The sequence below is a fragment of the Neovison vison genome, chromosome 11 (genome assembly GCF_020171115.1).
Source record: "Neovison vison isolate M4711 chromosome 11, ASM_NN_V1, whole genome shotgun sequence".
Taxonomy (NCBI): domain Eukaryota; kingdom Metazoa; phylum Chordata; class Mammalia; order Carnivora; family Mustelidae; genus Neogale; species Neogale vison.
The window spans coordinates 9,379,664-9,398,576 of record NC_058101.1 but is presented as its reverse complement, the minus strand read 5'-3'; the positions used below and the strand labels follow the sequence as shown (position 1 = coordinate 9,398,576).

The following is an 18,913-nucleotide window of genomic DNA, read 5'->3' as shown; positions in this document are numbered from 1 at the left end:
ACTTTCCACTAAATTACTGAAAATTGTAATTTTTATGTTGATTCTTGATGACTGCAAGGTCAATGTTAAGAACTGATATTATCCAATATAAAATAGTACATTGAATTATTTAATAATAAACAGTATCGTAAGAGCTTGTATACGCTGACTGGGAACCAGTGTGGCTTTGTAAATTCTCAGAAAGACTAAACATCTGATGGTTAGAAGAACCACAGGTGATGACGAAGGTGCTCCGCTTCTCTGTAGCAGCCATTACAATAAAAATCTTTATAAAAAATTATTTCACGATCAGCAAGAGAATTTTACTGGTATTAGCGGTAAAGGTAAGAAGAGAAGAGTGAAGAGAGAAGAGTGTATTAGTTTTAAAAGTGTGGCAAGGTAATAACATGACATGGGAAGGTAATAAATTTCTTCTGTATGTGCTCTGCTGCAAATAAACTCAAAAGAGAGTAAGATGGGTATTTTAAACAGGAAACATCCACTGATAATGCCCATTGTTTTACTTTATACTTAAATTACACAAGCAGAAAAGTTATGCTTATTAATAGTTTAATGTATGAAGGAAACATCCAGATTTCTGAATATGAAGGTACATATCTCACATTAATTTAAGTCTACATAAAGTAGAGCCTCTATACTGACATATTGAAATTTACTTTCTGCTTAGCCTTTTCTGTTATGTAAACAATTGTACATTTATTTGCCATTCTAAAACTTCAGGATCAAGTTTACATAATTTTGCTAAATTTCCGTGTTTGCTCAGAAGCAGTTTACAGTACTAAAACCAACCAGCCAAAGAACAGCTTCAACAGAAAGTTATGTCCAAAGGGGAAGAGGGAAAGAAAAAAAGAAAAACGATAAGAAAAATGCTAACTAAGGTAAAACGGATGTTGGTGGGGAATGGGCAGTCACAAATGTTCACAGAAAATAGGTCAGTTAGTAACTTCTTCTGCAAAAAGCCTACACACTTCAGTCAAGCACATCAGTAGAATGATTTGGGAGCATAAATTTTTTTCGGCCACTTGTGATTTCCTCTGAATGAAAAGGAATCTGCAGGCTAACACGCTGATCCTCATCAGCCAAGCTGGTTCATGTGCACACTGTTCATGTGAGGGGCCCAGGGTCCGGTCCACACCTAGGAATGTAGAGCATGCGTTTTATTAGATATGACATATTTAACACGTACCTGATTAAAAGCAGAACTCTTAAAAACTAAGGAAGTGCTCTTATTATCTATGAGCTAAAACAGCTAAATCTCATTTAATTTGCAACATACTTGAAAACAATGAAAAGCCCCTTTTATTTGTTTTCCTGCCTCTCCTATTTCTCAAATAAGATCTGATTTATTGTCATTTTTTGAAAACCATTATCTGAATGCATACAGACTGATGACTAAGGAAAATGGGTGAAACATTAAGCGTACACCAACATAAGCTAAAATATACTAATCACTAATCATTTCTGTGAATTTTTAGAGTTATAATTATGCACTGTTCTGACGCTTATAATACATATAATGATAAATAACCTCTAGACGGTCCTTTTCATACTACTAGTAAATTCTGAGGTATAAAGTTACAACACTTTGTAATTTAAAATCCTTTACTTACCACCTGCTACCCAATGAAATATATTATGCCTTTTATAATTTTCGCTTCAATCACTACAGTTGGTACCATTTTCCATATCCTCTTGCTGTATTAAATTTCCCTCAACTACCCATATTCACCATACTCCCTCACTAGCATGATTTACCTGTATCCTATTTGTCTTGGCATCTCATAAACACTAAAGAAATGTTCCCTGAATGATCAGCCTTACCGTTTGAGGGCCATTATTTTCTGTGGAGCTTGAAACCATCTTTATCAGGGAGTTCCAAGAGGGGTCTGCAGCATGAGGGCCATTAAATATGGGTCCTCCAGCACCATCAGGAATAGGTGCTACTGGAGGAATCATTGCATTCCCATACACAGAGAAAGGCATACCCTTAAAAAAAGAGAAAACAAAAATTATGCACATAGTCATATCTTCAAGTCACTGCTTATTTTCCCAAATAAAATCCGTGGCCTTAAAAATGAGACTTCATTTTATTTTGAAAAAGTATGTTACTGAAGTCATCTAAAAATTATTTTCCATTATATGATTTCTCTACCATTAGATTATACATAAGCCTACTACAGCCAAAATATTTGGTCAAAAACATTTCTCTACCCAGATTTTGACCTATAATTACAGGCTGACGCCTGCGCATCATTTCACAAACACTTATCCACTTGGAAGTAAAACAAAGCTAATAATAAGAAAAACATTTAGAAATTTAACAGTGCTTATGTAAGTCACCATTACCCCAACTTTAGGAAAGTCCATGTATCCTGCAGGAACATGCTGATGGAATGTACCAGAAGGAGTTACAATTCCTGTACTCTCTCGCTCCATTGCTTGATGCTGTGAGAACACTCCTGGATCGGACATTGGCCTATGAATCATAGGATTTCCCATACCAGGGTTACACCAGTCTACTTTGTCTGAGGGAAAACAAAAAGATAAAAAACGATAGCTGGTGATCTCTAAAACCAAAGACAGCAAGATAAAACATTTACTCTATTTCTATCTAGAATTTTCCACATTGAATTGTGCATGCTTTCAGAATAATGACTTACTCTTAAATATTTACTGCAGTATTTCCATGTGTAGGTAGTGGTACAACAGCCTAATAACAACAATAACCTCATAGTAACAACTGTCTAAATACTCTGTGTTACAAAAGAAAAAAACCAAGTTAAGATAAGAGCTAGAGTCCAAAAGGAAATATTAGCATTTTCTTAACATGATGAAATGAAGAAAAGAGTATGCTTGCATTAGATAAATTCAATGAGAGATAACGATAACAAAAAATGGTCTGAACTCTTAAAGCTGATTAGTGAAAACCAAGAGATATGAATACAGATCTTTTAAGAATGACTGTTAACATTAAGTATTACTTACAATATTATAGTATTTTAGTTAAATCCATAGATTTAAAACTTAATTTCTGGCAGGCAGAATAGCATGTCTTACCTTGATTGCCACCAATCCCTTCAAAGGACCAGATGCCACTATGCCCTACTGATGTGGATAAATTACTCCCAATAACAGATGGAGCTGAAGTTCCAGTTTGCCTGATACGTGCAGAACGTTCAGTCCCAATAGGGACTGGAACTTTTCTGTCCTGAGAGACATTGCTGGGCTTCTCTGACCCTAAAGGTACTGATGATGGGGCAGGCGAAGGTGCACGAACTCCAGAGGATACGGACTGTGCAGGAGAATCTAGAGAAAAGATATTTTGAAATAGTATACATGTCATCTATAGAGGGCATCATTTTGTAAAACCAAATCTTACATTCTGAAGATACCCTATATATGTGTTCTCTGAGGAAAAATGAAATATGATAATAATGCTTAAAAATTATGCATATTAAAATTTGGTTAAGTTCCATGACTTTGCAGTCATTTTTTAATTTGATTCACAGTTTTTCCATTTAGTTACGTGATAAAATGTGAAGATGTCTGAATACAGATGATGTAATATAACCCATTAAGTTAATTAATATTTTAAAAAATGCTTGATACTGAGTAAAATAAACAACCACAACAATGAGAAGACTATCTTTAAATTTAAAAGGATAAATAACAACAAAACAGAGGTGGAGGAAAATCATGCCTGTATTGGCAATTTCCAAACTGTATTCCTCAAGAACACACAGCCCTTGGTATGCTATGACAAAAACAAAGGGATTCAGGTAGGCAACAAATGTGGAAAATCTAACTTGAGAAAAAAGTTTCCTTAAATCAGAACTTCACAGAAACTTAATATGCTGATAAAATACCAATATAGGGCTATGCCTCACTGCCCAATTTGTTTTATTGTATCATGTATCACATGGGTATTCCACAAACAAGCTTTTCAAAATGACAATATAAGCTTTATGTATCAAAACAAGGCAGGTTCTTAATATTTGGGAGTATTCTGAAGTGATTCAATTTCTTCATGCACTACAGAGAAGAAAAAACAAGAACCCAAATTGTATTTCTTGTGAAAAATTTAAATATCAAGCACATTTAAATTTAAAATAGGGTGTAAATGGTGGAGCCTGAAGCTTAAAAGTCAAAAGAGTTACCTGCTTATTTACAATTTACTCATAACTGCCTGACTGTATGCCCTAGATGCCCTAGGGATAGTCAAGAATAGTTTTCCATTTTAATCATTTTTTTCATATAAGGTGTGTGTGTGTGTGTGTGTGTGTGTATTACTCCAAAGGGATTCAGGTAGTTAATAAATTTGTAAAATCAATCAACCTATCTATCTATCTGTACACAGGTATATATACACAAAGCATAGTGCCTCTACTACCCAAGATACTTTTCAGGGAATTTGAAAAAGAAAAATTCAGTAGAAGTATTAGTCTCAATGAATTGTAGTAATATTATTAACTTAAAAAAAAAAAAGGATGTGAAAATACTTTATAAATTGTTATTAATAGGATATAGATATTATTGGGGAACAAAAACATGAAGCTTACGAGCTTATCTGCACAAGTAAACCAAGAAAACTGTTAGTCTCTAATGAAAAATTAAAATATATCATCTGTGTTTATGGATCCACTAGCATTCTTAACAGTATTACTTTTAATGAATCATAAGAAAATAGAAAAGCCATGTATGTGTCTTTGAATAATTATACCTATTTCTAAATTCACCTTAAAACTGCACTGGTATAAGAAGGAATTCTAAGATGGAGGTATAGCAGCACAAGTTGTGATTCCTCCAAAATCTTTCCATAAAAACAAGCTACCAAGTTAGCAAAGCCAAACACCTCTGGATAACATCTATAACAAAACTAACAAAACTGGGGCACCTGGGGGGGCTCAGTTGTTAAGCATCTGCCCTCAGCTCAGGTGATGATCCCACGGTCCTGGGATGGAGACCCAAGCCCCGCATCAGGCTCCATGCTCAGTGGGAAGCCTGTTTCTCCCTCTCCCACTCCCCCTGCTTGTATTCCCTCTCTCACAGTCTCTCTGTCAAATAAATAAACAAAATCTTAAAAAATATATCCAAACGAATCAAAAGATGCGAGTAAATGGGGACAAATCACTGATGGCTACAAGACCTTGTGGTATCAACATCTGTGTGGAAAGAAGCAGTTCTCCACCCCTAAGAACAGAATAGGAGAACAAAACAGTCAAAGGTACTCAAAGAAAAGGAGAAAGCAGGCCGGTCTGACAAGAGCGGGTGAAACTGGGAGAGTCCTGCCTATGCACGGTCAGTGCAAGGATTTAACAAAAAGGTCTTAAGAAGCTGGAGCAATAGTGACCCTATGAACTCTCAAAAATATCTGCTGAAGACTCATTCCACGATAAAGCTTCACACTACTAAGAAACTTCTGGGAACATATTCCAAGTTGAGAAGGAAAGGGACAATAGAAGCAAAGCAGACAAAAGATCCAGTCAAGAGTGGGGGTGGTGGGAGGCTAAGGATAACAAAGCCAGATTTAATAAAGTATTAAGGCCATATTTTTGCATACTTGCCTAAATGACCAAATTCTAGAGCCTTTAAGCTAGAGAAGATAACTGATCCATGTATCCTTTCTAAAAATTCAGGAAAGTTCATTTAATTTAAAATTGTAAAACAGAATAGAAATGCAATCAAATTCCATACAAAGCTATTATATGAACTAAAAGATATGGACCCAGAACATTTTACAGATAATAAAAGCATGCCAAGAAGAAAGCTGTATTCTAATATTCCAAAGGTGTATCAGAAACAAAGCTATACTCTTAAAATTCCAATGTGAGCTAAAAGAAATGAACGGAAAACATAAGAAAGAACAGCATAATTCAGAATTAGTAAAACTGGAAACAATGAAAAAATTCAGGAAAGCAGTAGAAATGAAAGAATATTCCAGAACGTATAAGGAACACAAGAGATAAATAAAGTTTTGTTTTGTTTTTATTTTTTAAAAGATTTTATTTACATTTATCTGACAGAGAAAGAGGCAGTGAGAGAGGTAACCTGAGCAGGTAGAGTGGGAGAGGGAGAAGCAGGCTTCCTGCTGAGTGGGGAGGCCGATGCGGAACTCGATCCCAGCACCCTGGGATCATGATCTGAGTGAGCTAAAGGCAGATGCTTAATGAATGAGCAACCCAGGTGCCCTAGTGTTTTGTTTTTTAAATTGTGTATTGAAAGGACACATTTACAAACCTGAGAAGGATCAACCCAGAACAACTTTGCCAAGACAAAGTCAAAGGTGGCAAGCTGGCAGGAAGGATGGACGGATAGGACAGACAAATGAATTCTACCTCTCCTAGACTCATCCTGGGAACCTACCCTATTGGTCAGTGTCAGATTAGTTTCTCTTCCCTTTCCTGAATCCTTCCAAAAAGCAAAAGCAAAGCAAAATACCCTCTATATTCTGTTTAAATGAACAAAGTAACTAGGCCTGCCTAAAGACAAGCCCCCATTTAAGAGATCTGCCCACTTCACAGCCATACTTTTATCAGGAGACAGTTTTCTGCTTCTACCCTGAAAGCTTACTGGATTAATGACAGGTGTCTGACATAAGAGTAATCCATTCAGGCTAGCAGCAGTCTGTGTCTGACATGGCCTGACCTGAACACAGGTGGTAAGCAAATCCTATTCCTCATTCCGAACGGTACAACTGATTAGAAAAAAAAAAAAAAGAAAAACTGGTTTAACTAATTATGAATGGACTCTTTGAGGACCATATATATGATGAGATTATGAAGGAGGCTAGGCAAAGAGGGAGTAAACAGAAGAGGCTCACAAGACACAGACCATGAGTCTGTCATAAATCCTCTAGAGAGAGAGAGAAGGAACAGCCGAACGGCTCTGAAGCTGGCCCTGGATGGAATCCTGCACGGCTCTGCGGACAGTCCTTTAAAAGTCAGTACCATTTTCGGGGCGCCTGGGTGGCTCAGTGGGTTAAGCCGCTGCCTTCGGCTCAGGTCATGATCTCAGGGTCCTGGGATGGAGTCCCGCATCGGGCTCTCTGCTCAGCAGGGAGCCTGCTTCCTCCTCTCTCTCTCTCTCTCTGCCTGCCTCTCTGCCTACTTGTGATCTCTGTCAAATAAATAAAATAAAATATTAAAAAAATAAAAATAAAAGTCAGTACCATTTTCTTGGAGACTCCTTTGGTGGGTCTATGTTCTTTGTCATAAAAAGCACAGAATTATTATAATCTCTTTTCTCATCTCTAATTATATAATTAGAAAAAACCCACAAAATTTAATTCAGAGTCATCATGTTCTTTTAAAATATGCCAACTATATACTGAAGAAAAAACAGGTTTTAGAAGTTCTGTGCACTCTTAATACAATTTTGGGAACCTTCTTTAGAAAAAGAATACCAAACTGCAAACACAAAATTAGGTATAGGACCTTTGCAGGGTCCCTTGTAAAAAAGGTACCCTGAAGCTGAAGCTTCACGGGCTTCATGGTAAATCAATTTCAGTTTTGAAATGACAACAGGTCCTGAATTCAAAATGAAAGAGCAATGTGACTTACAAATTTAAAAAATACTCCTGTAGGAAAATTACTGTACTTTCTTCATCTTTCTGTTCAGGCCATCAAGATGAATGTGGTTGGTCATGACTAGCTTACAAAAAATTTTTTAAAGGTTACAGAAAACAGAATAGAAAATACCAGCATGGAACATACGTTGTAAGGGTGAGTGCTATTTTGTAAATGTATTATTTCAGCTCTACATTCACATGACATGTCCTGGCTCACAACGTAAAATTACTTCCTTCCTTTCAAAATTTTGTTTTTACTGCTTTTTGATCTGATAACAGTTTTCTAAGGACTAAATGTCAAAATGGCCCAATGACTAAATGTGCCAAGAACTGAAACTCACAGACGACAGCCAGTGATCAGTAACCAATGCACGAGTCGGCAGAGTGTTGGTAGGAGAAATCTTAGCAGTCTGAATGGAGTAAGGGTTCAGGAGATCTCTGCCCAGCCTTTTACATAAAGAAGGTTCTTGGGCATCACCAATCTATTGTTCTTGGGCCTAAAGAAAGAATTTTTTTTTCCTTTCTAAAAAAAATTTTAAAGGAAGGGGCCTCTCTCCCCCACATCCCAACTTAATTTGTCAGGGTCCTAATAACATCTTTATATCCTAAAGGAGAGGGAATGAGAAGAGGAACAGACTATATGGAGAAATATGACAGAACCTATTCAAGTACATAAAACCAGACAAATATATTATGAAAAGTAAATCACATGCCTCCACAGTTAGTTCTACAACAGCATCCAGAATGGCAACTCTTAAGGAAACTATGTACATAAACACTGAAAACGAAATTTTGAAAGACTATAATAAATGAAAACACAAAGCTACATTCATGTGAACAGATTACCTAAAAAAAAGCTGAAAGTCTGACAAAACAAACTAAATGGTCAGTAAAAAAGTAACAGTATTAAAATTTATATTGAGGAAAATGCAGACAAGTTAAAAATTCAGTATTAGAGGTAAAAGCGGGAGTCTTGAGTAAATCAATCACTTTAATGATTGTAAAACAATGACTGTAATTATAATTCCTTCTATATGTATGAGTTGTCCTTACACTGTAAGGAAGAGAGTTCCCTTCCCTTCTAAAATCTTAAATTCTTAAAAACAATTTTTTAATTAAAAAATTTAAAAAAATCTTAATCATTATGGACTTATGGATTCTTAGACTTGATCCAGTGAGCAGCCATTATTCACTTTGTTGGTCCAATTTTCCTGAATTTGGCCAGTGGGAGTCTCTCTAAAGCTGCCTTGTGTGTCCTGACATGTCCCCATAATTTTGAGCACTTAAGTACTCTCTGACACCTAAGACTTCCCCGGCTCCCTGTATGCCCCAGCTCTTGAGTCAGCTATTTCATCGAGAAAGCCTAGTTTCTTTCAGTAGACAGACATAATTTAACAGATAGATCTGGCACTGTATGTGCTCACTGATGATGAACATTAATTGCTTCTAGGCCCTTTCAGTAGATAGAGCTGATGGGAAAACAGCAACTTCATATGATTTATTCCAGTATACAGGTAACTGAAAAATCGTGAGTTCACACTGATCATCTAAATCTAATCCAATTCCATAGGGTTCTTCTTTGCCTTACTCCATTTCACACCACCTCTTCTCACAGTGAGGACTGTGGATTGTATCATTAATACACTCACTTGCTCAATCCTACAATAAACCCCATAATTTTAGAATTGCTTATCCATAACATTATACAAATCCAATGTCCTATGTAGAATTGCAAGATTTGTTTGAAATCTTTTTGTCTTTAAACTGAGGGCATATAAAGTACTATGGTTTTTTTTTTTAAAGATTTTATTTATTTATTTGACAGACAGAGATCACAAGTAGGCAGAGAGGCAGGCAGAGAGAGAGAGAGAGAAGAGGAAGCAGGCTCCCCGCCGAGCAGAGAGCCCGATGTGGGGCTCGATCCCAGGACCTTGAGATCATGACCCAAGCCAAAGGCAGAGGCTTAACCCACTGAGCCATCCAGGTGCCCCATAAAATACTATGGTTTAAGAGTTTTTTTGGATTGTTTTCTTTTAGTAGGTTTATGTCAAAAACTTGAAACACAGGTAAGTTTGTTTCCATTTATGCTCAATTTTAGTGTTTTTCCTTCATCAAAGTTAATATTTTTTTTGGAATTTATAAACATTAGCCTGATTACAAAAGCAAAACTATTATTTTTACTCAAACAAGTACTACTGCTTTGCCTGTTCCCTTATTACACTGTCTCAAAGTCTGATGAGGAGTAAGAACACAGTGTCAGAGAAACTCTCCACAGAATACTTATTAATTACAAAGGGAAAAATGATAATTTGACAGTACAGAAACCTGGCATACATGATCTTAACCAAATGATCAAATTTAACAGCACCTATAATGGTACAAACTAACATATTATGAAATATCATGTACTGAAAGAAAGATACAACATTGACCATATAGTAATATTCCTGTCAAAAACACATAACTTAAATTTAATCATGAAGAAGTATCAGAAAAACAAAATTAAGGGGAATTTTACCAAACCATTGATCTGTAATCTTCCAAAGTCCTTCTCTGAAAGACAAAGAAGGCTGAAGGAACAGTCCAGATCATTTGATACTAAAAAGACATGGAACTGAATGCGATTTGTGATCCGGATTTGAATCTTGGATGAGAGGAAATAAAAAATATTATTGGGACAATTGGTGAAAAGTGAATACGGAGTATTATGGATAGTATTGTCCAATGCACAATTTGCCACCTGTACCATAGCTGTGGACAGAATGTTCTTGTTTTTAAGAAATATTATCATTTAGGGTATTCAAGGAAGAATTGGTTTATATCTGCAACTAACTCTAAAATGGTACAGAAAAAAAATTCTACACACCCACACACCCAGAAATATACTGCAGGGAGAGAGAGGAATGTGGCAACATGTTAACAATTGGTGAAGCTGAGAAAAATATATAAGCATTCTTTGTACTATTCTTACAAGTTTAAAATTATTTTTTTAAAGTTAGACTTGAGAGACACAGTCTAATGTGATACATTTACCTTGAGTGATTCATGGTTCAAAAGGGAAAAAAAATCTATAAAAACTGTTTTAGGACAACTGGGGATATTTGAATAGGGACTGAATATCACATGATATTACTAAACTAATATATTAACTATGTGACAATGATATTGTGGCTATGTACAAAAATGTCCATATTTTTAAGATGCACACTGAAGCTTTTAGGTCTTAGGTATTATATCTGAATCCTACTTTCAAATGGTTCAACAATAAAAAAAGCAGAGAGAAAAGAGAGCAAAATGTTTAAAAAATTGGAAATTTTAAGAAATTACCAATCAAAAGGAATATGAATGCTTCTTAAAGTATTCTTGCCAACTTCTCTGTAAGTTTGAAAATTTCTGAAATTTTTTTTTTTTTATAAAGATTTTATTTATTTATTTGACACAGAGAGATTACAAGCAGGCAGAGAGGCAGGCAGAGAGAGAGAGAGGAGGAGGCAGGTCCCCTGCTGAGCAGAGAGCCCGACGCGGGACTTGATCCCAGGACCGTGAGATCACGACCCGAGCCGAAGGCAGCGGCTTAACCCACTGAGCCACCCAGGCGCCCCTGAAAATTTTTGAAATAAAAAGTTGTTGGAATGTATCAGTGAAAATTTCCTAATGACTTCAATGACATTCTCTATCAGCAATGGATTAGAAAACCTAATCTATATCGTTGCATTGTTAATGCATTTCAACAAGAACAAAAATCATGTGAACATAAAGCCAAACCAAAAAAATTAAAAAACAAAAAAAAGTGAAAAGCCCACACACTGAATTTCAGGGCAAAATAACCTATCATACTTTGTGAATTTCATCCAAAAATTTCTGAGTTTATTTCCTAAAGTAATAAATATTAGCATCTAAAGTAACAAACATTAATATCTATAAGTATGGTTTGTTTTTTTTTAAGATTTTTTTTAAAGATTTTTTATTTATATTTATTTGTTAGAGAGAGAGGGAGAGAGAGCGAGCACAGGCAGACAGAGAGGCAGGCAGAGGCAGAGGGAGAAGCAGGCTCCCTGCCGAGCAAGGAGCCCAATGTGGGACTCGATCCCAGGACGCCGGGACCATGACCTGAGCCGAAGGCAGCTGCTTAACCAACTGAGCCACCCAGGCGTCCCAATAAGTATGTTTTTATTACGCTTAAAAACATTCTCTGCTTCTAAGAAGCCATTCTATTTTAAAGATTAACTGCCAAAAAATTTCAAATTAACACTTTTCAATGAGCAGTCATGTTTCCATTTTAACTCCTTTTCTCCCAATTCCTCTTTTTTCATGAACATAAAAATAAAAAACTATCCTTATTTTTATATATAAGTAAGTGAGTATGAATCATCTATATGTATATATCTTAAGAAATCTGTATTCCTAAGATGGTTTAATTTCAGCTCAACATACTCAGAAGACACTAACCCAGATCCATTATACATTTAGGGTTAAAAATTACTTTTAAGAGGAGTTAAGAAAAAAATCAAGTAGGTAAAATCACTAAGAAATAATGATGTATTTCAGACTTTTTATTTATTTTTTAAGATTTTATTTATTTGACAGAGAGAGACACATTTATTTATTTGACAGAGGGAGGGAACACAAGCAGGGGAACTGGGAGAGGGAGAAGCAGCAGGAGGAGAGGGAAGGAGGGAAGGAGAAGCCTCCTTCCCTCCGAGCAAGGAGGCCAGTGCGGGGCTCGATCCCAGGACCCTGGGATCATGACCTGAGCTGAAGGCAGACCCTTTAACGACTGAGTCATCCAAGCATCTCTATTTCAGACTTTAATCATTTGCTATATACAAAAATGTTTGCTCCTATGTTCCCATTTCATTAGTCTTGATATATTTAAGACTTGTTCATAGCTCTTAAATCATTTTTTTCTTTGCCTTTTCCTACTTAAAACCTTTTGCTTTTCAGGAAACATATACACAAACTCTTCTTATGGAATTACAACGTAAAATACTCACCATTCGATGCTGATGAACATGGAGTCAACAAACTAAGTGGGGAAAAATGTTGTCTGTTAAAGTTAGCAGCTGTGGGTGCTCCTCCAAGGGGTGCCCCAGGTCCATACATCTGACCTCCTGAAAGGTTTGAGGCAAAGTTTCCCAAATGCGTAGAAGAAGGTGTTACAGAACCATACGGCGAGTCCATATTGACAATACCTAGAATTAGAAAAGAATTTATAATTGTTACTTGTAGGAGAAAAAAATTAAAAAAAAAAACCCAAGGGGGCACCTGGGTGGCTCAGTGGGTTAAGCCGCTGCCTTCGGCTCAGGTCATGATCTCAGGGTCCTGGGATCAAATCCCACATCGGGCTCTCTGCTCAGCAGGGAGCCTGCTTCCCTCTCTCTCTCTCTCTGCCTGCCTCTCTCTCTGTCTACTTGTGATCTCTCTCTGTCAAATAAATAAATAAAATCTTAAAAAAAAAAAAAACCTAAAATTCTAAGAGGTCCCTAATACCCCAAATATTTTAGATGGCTAAAAATGTTTCTCCTTGCTTATTCTCCCAGTCTATTGACTCATCATTTCCCTCTCTAAAGATAACTATAAAAAAAGAACAATTATCAAGGAAAATTATTTTTGTATTTAACTTTAATATCTGATATTTTAATTAGTTATTATAGAATACATGTAGATTTCATATCAACACTGGAATTTAAATTGGCTTAATGGCCAAGGAATTATATAAAATTTTATCTTTCAAAATACTCAGGGGGAGGGAGAGAATGATTGGGCAAAGCACAGACAATTTTTAAGATACTGAAAATACTCCATATGTTACTATACTGGTAGATCCATGTCACTGGACATTTGTTCAAACCCACAGAATGTACCAACACCAAGAGTAAATACTAATGTAAAACACAGACTCTGGATGGTCATTAAAATTAATGTAGGTTCATCAATTCTAACAGATGTACCACTCCTGGTGGGGAATGTTGATAATGGAATAGGCTATGACTGTTGGGGGCAGGAGGTATCGGGGACATCTCTGCACTTTTCTTTCAATTTCCTCTATACTTTTCTGTGAACCTAAATGTGCTATTTAAAAAAAAAAAAAAAATCAAGTCTTAAAAAAAACTAGAGGGAAAAAAACATGGCTATCCTTCTACTACGGACAGATCTGTTGATGAGCACTTTAAGTGGCCATTCTTTGTAATAGGTAATAGTGAAACAATTTTCATTGAATGCGTCCTGATGCAATGCAGTTTGAGGTTCAAAACATTACCCATCCAATGATTCTGCCAAAAATGTTTGACCTGAATGTAATCATGGACTTAGAAAACAGATGACTCTAATCTAATATGTGGGACATTCTTCAGAACAACTGGACTCTGCAAAGGATTCAATGTCAAAAAAAAAACAAAGGAAGGTAGTAAGATATCTTAGACTGGAAGAGACCTCGGAGACCTAACAATCAAAAGCAATGTGTAAACCCTGATTGAATCCTGGATCAAAAGTGGAAAAAAAAGAAACACACAGGCATAATGGGTGTATGTGGTATGATGGTACTGAATACTGAGTGGTACTGCTGAATTAATGTTAATTTTCTTGAGGGTAGTAATAGTGGTGGAGTTGTAAAGGCAAATATGCCTGTTTTATTGACCTGAATCAAGTAATATTCCCCTCCAATGGACTCTAAAATTAAACTTCAATGTTAATTTTGGTCTAATGAACTGTACACTCCCCCCCAAAAACCTCACCTCCCTTATAGAGCTAGTTTTTTTCCTATACCTTTCCACAAAAGAAGATTTTTTTTCTCTAAATCTTAATTTTAGTCTTGATCTCAACACAGTACCTAGATTTCATATTTTCTGAAAAGTATTTTCAATAAATTTCAACAATCATAAAAATGAAATATAAAAACATTTCCAGTGTATTAGTATATAATGCTCTTTTAAAATTAAATTATATTTATTTTAACATTTCAGTACTCAAGAGAAATTATGTTATCTTTAAAGTACACATAAATATTTCCATCAGTCCCCATACTGACCATGTTCATTACACTGTATTCACATGGCACAGAAATAGGCAAAATAACATCCAGTCCACATTAAATTTAGAAATTTTTGGTTTCAGAATGTCATCTCTACAATAACACAGACCCGCAACCTTTCTGCAAAAGGCTGAACAGCAGTATTTTCAGGCTATTATTAGAGCATGAAAGGAGCTATAACACAGTATGTAAATGACTGCGCAAGGCTGTGCCCCAATAAAACTTCATTTATGAACACTGAAGTTTTAATTTCCTATTATTTTGTGTCACCTATTATTATTTAAAAAAAATTTTTTTAAGTCATTAAAAAAAATCTTACACTATTATTGAATCTTAGCTTTAAAAAGTTACAAATATAAAAACAGACAGCAGGCCATATTTGGCCCACCGGTGATAGTTTGTCTATCTCTGGAATGGCATATCTTTATTTATTCAAAATGTTCATATTAAAACACATAGCTCTAGATGCAATTTGGTATCCTGGACTGGATACTGCAACAGAAAAAGAACATTACTGAAAAAACTTGTGAAATCTGAATAAAGTCTGCAGTCTAGTTAATCATACTGCATCAATTTTAATCTCCTAGTTTTAATAAATGAAGGATTATATAAAATATTTACATTGGGGAAAGTTGGGGTTAATTATAGAACTTTTCCATAAATCTGAAAAACATTTCAAAGTAGAAAATTAAAAAAAAAAAGCAACCACTCAAAACCAGGAGATCTTTAAATACTCTAGAAATACCAGCATTGTCCAATATAACTTTCTATGATAATAAATATATTTGATATCTGTATTGTCCATTACGGCAGCCACTAGCTATGTGTGTTTGCTTATGAAGCACTTCAAATATGGCCAGCTTAGAGCCACTATAGAAAACAGTATGGAGATTCCTCAAAAAAAAAAATAAAAACAGAACTGGTATATATGATCCAGCAATTCCACTTCTGTGAATATATCCAATGGAAACAAAAGCACTAACTCAAAAAGATACCTGCATTCCTAAGTTCACAGGAGCATTATTACAATAGCTAAGACATTCCTCACCAGATGAATGAAGAAAGATGCTGTGACGCACATGCACATGTGTGTGCACACCCACACACAGGAATATTATTGAGCCTAAAACGCAATGAAATCTTGCCATCTGCCACAACACGGATGGAACTTGAGGGCAATACGGCAAGTGAAATAAGTCAGATAGAGAAGGACAAGTACTGTATGATCTCACCTATGTGGAATCTAAAAACAGACAGACAAATTCATAGACAAAGAGATTAGATTTGTGGTTACCAGAGGTGGGGAATAGGAGGAAGGGAAATTGGAGGAAAGTGATCAAAAGATACACACTTCCAGTTATAGGGTTCATAAGTACTAGGGATGTAATGTACAACATGATGACTATAGTTAACACCGTTGCATGATATGTGTGGAAGTTGTTAAGCAAGAGTAAAATCCTAAGAGTTCTCACCACAAGGAAAAGTATTTTTTTTCCTTTTTTCTTATTGCATCTATATGATGATGGATGGTAATTAAACTTATTATGGTAATCATTTCACAATATATGTAAGTCAAATCATTAGCTTGTACACCTTAAACCTATACAGTGATGCCAGTTTTATTGTAATAAAATTGGAAAACAAATTTTAAAAAATATGGCCGGCTTGACTGAGAGGAAACTTCTAATTTTATTTAATTTTAATTTAAATAGCACATATGTGATTAGCAGCTACCTTATTAAAACTATGTAGCTCTGTACTTTTCTCATTATTTTGAAAACAAAAAAGACAGAAATGAAATCAAATTTTAAAAAGCTTTATTATTTTATGGGACGCCTGGGTGGCTCAGTGGGTTAAAGCCTCTGCCTTCGGCTCAGGTAATGATCCCAGGGTCCTGGGATCGAGCCCCGAATCGGGATCTCCGCTCAGCGGGGAGCCTGCTTTCCCCCACTTCTCTCTGCCTGCCTCTGCCTACTTGTGATCTCTGTCTGTCAAATAAATAAATAAAATCTTTAAAAAAAAAATTAAAAGATTTATTATTTTTTAAATAAAACTTCTCATGGCATTCTCTTATTAAATTCAAACATAAGAAACTGTTTTATCTGAGACAGAAAAATATACTTGATAAATTTATTTATGGGAAATTCAAGATAAAAGCCACGGTGGCTTCTAAAAAGTTTTTTTTTTTTAAATGCCATACTCAACACATCTCATACTCAAACAGCACTGGAGGTAAGTGAATTCAACAACCTCTATCTGGCCCAGCCATAGAATAAAATTATTAGAAAATGACCAAGAGTTTTCCTATCACTAGTATAAATCAGAAGCTGCAGAATGTGAGAAAGTATGAACTTACCTGAGGGACTTGGAGCGGGTCTCTGTAATGGTGGTCTAAAACCTGGAGCTTTGGAAGTATCAGACTGATGTAAAGGATCTGAATTTGGCAAATATGAGGATTTTCCTGATAGCATAGATTCTGGTGTTGACTGAGATGAAACAACAGATCCTCCCCAGAAGGCATGAGCAGAAGTAGGGCTGTTTTCGAACAATGTGCTAAAGGGCCCAAATGGTAAGGGGGCACTGAAATTGGGAGCAATAGGCTTATTTGCTGGATGTACTGAATTTTGACAAGCACTTTGTGTACTTAAGGTTGAAGGTAGCTGGACAGAAGAGGGAACACTGTGAGGTCTTTTAATGTGGTTGACACTGAGGACTGCAACAGATGAATTCTGCACTGGAGCTGGATTCTTGTGAGGGGCAGTTGTGCCATGGGAGGGTGGTCTAATAGCAGGGGTTTCCATTTTAGGAGCAGGCTGGGAGCATCCCATTTGTGTCTGAGGCATAGGGTAAGTCACTGGGGCAGTAGAAGGCACCGCCACTGGAGCAGAACTTGTTGTTGCTAAAGGAGGAACAGTCATTCTAACTTCCGGGGGAGGAACCTGAGACTGCTGAAGAGGTGGTCTTGGCTCCTGAGAAACAGATCCCGGAGGTTGCTGCTGAACAGAATGAACTGATGAACTCCCAGAAGAACTGCTGCTGTTTGAAAGTCTACTGTTTGTAGTTTCTACTACTGGTGGACTACCTGCTTCCTGTTCAGAGGAAGATGCCCCTTTGTTGGGAGATGCTGTTCCACAATCCAAAGGGCTGTTTCTAGAAACCCCTCCTGACTGGGCTGGTGGTGATGGGGAAGATGGGGATGATACTGGGTAGTGTTCTTTGGCAGTAGGCATAGGATATGTGGCATTTGTGGGTGCAGTGCTGTTGTTGCTTGCTGTCGTTGTGACTGTTGTGGTGGTGGCATTGGATGTCTTCACAACGGTGACAAAAAGCTGCCTTCGGACAGAAGGTGAACTTGGACTGCCATTTGTAGATGTACCAGGCACCGTTGAAGCTGATGAACTGGTTGTAGTTGTTGGACTTGAAGTTAAAGAACCTGCTGAATTCACCTGAGAACCACTGCTATTCTGATTGCTATGGCGAGGCACCATGTGAGGCTTAGGCGAGTTAGTAGCTCTGGCAGGGCTCAAAGGCCTGACAGGAAAAGGACCCCAAGTGGATTGAGCTGGTGGAAAAGTACCTCCAAAGTGGGTCATGGGCAACCTTGGTGGACGGATCTGCTGGAAAGTCTGAGCAGCAAGCAAAGCATGTGCAAACTGTGGAGGAGGATATGCTAATGGAAGAGAAACTGGAAAACCGGGCCTCACATTATTTACCGGGTTCTTAATGGTTTTATGAGTAGATGCAGAAGAAATTGCAGGCACAGTGAGTGCTGTGGCAGTTTGAGATGTTGATGACAGAGCTACAGTCGTCATTTTAATTCCCATTAAGGAACTGTTAGCAGCAGTGGTGGTAGGTGCTGATGACCCTATTTTGGAATTTGCTGAGGAGCTTTTCAAACGATTCTTTGGAATAAGTTCATCAATTTCTTTGTCTGGATCCTTGATCAGAGCATTGATCAACTGAGTCGCTTGTCTTGTTGATTCAGTGCCACCCCTATAAATTGACCACAAAAAGAAATTAGGCCCAATTTCCCCTACATTTAAATAGGTGAAGCCTAAATTCATTCAAGTATGTGTAAACATACATACAGAGAATAATAAAAGTTAAGCAGCAGTTTTCTAACTACTCTTAAGATATTCTGAAAAGCAATCAACTGCCCTGACGTTCCACTGTATTTTCCAAAGGGATAGTGACTTTTCATAAAAAGGTCATTTTCCTACCATAAAATACATTAGTTAAAGAAACGACTATACTCAAAAGCCTATGTAATCCATGATGATACTGTAAAGTCAAACAGCTGATCAAAGTTAAAAGCA

The 18,913-nt window shown here is 36.5% G+C and overlaps 1 protein-coding gene across 5 annotated transcripts in view; it reads right to left on the bottom strand.

Moving 5' to 3' along the window:
- Window positions 1-532: 532 nt before the first annotated feature.
- ANKRD17 (ankyrin repeat domain 17) overlaps window positions 533-18,913 on the bottom strand; it is a 163,610-nt gene continuing 145,229 nt past the window's right edge. For all 5 annotated transcript variants that reach the window (XM_044226144.1, XM_044226145.1, XM_044226148.1 and 2 more), the window contains 6 exons: window positions 16,954-18,590; window positions 12,562-12,759; window positions 3,058-3,306; window positions 2,347-2,525; window positions 1,822-1,986; window positions 533-1,135 (listed from right to left, as the gene is read on the bottom strand). In XM_044226144.1, coding sequence (XP_044082079.1) covers window positions 1,076-1,135; window positions 1,822-1,986; window positions 2,347-2,525; window positions 3,058-3,306; window positions 12,562-12,759; window positions 16,954-18,590 — 2,488 coding nt within the window. In that variant the 3' untranslated portion in view covers window positions 533-1,075. The remainder of the gene's footprint in view (window positions 1,136-1,821; window positions 1,987-2,346; window positions 2,526-3,057; window positions 3,307-12,561; window positions 12,760-16,953; window positions 18,591-18,913) is intronic.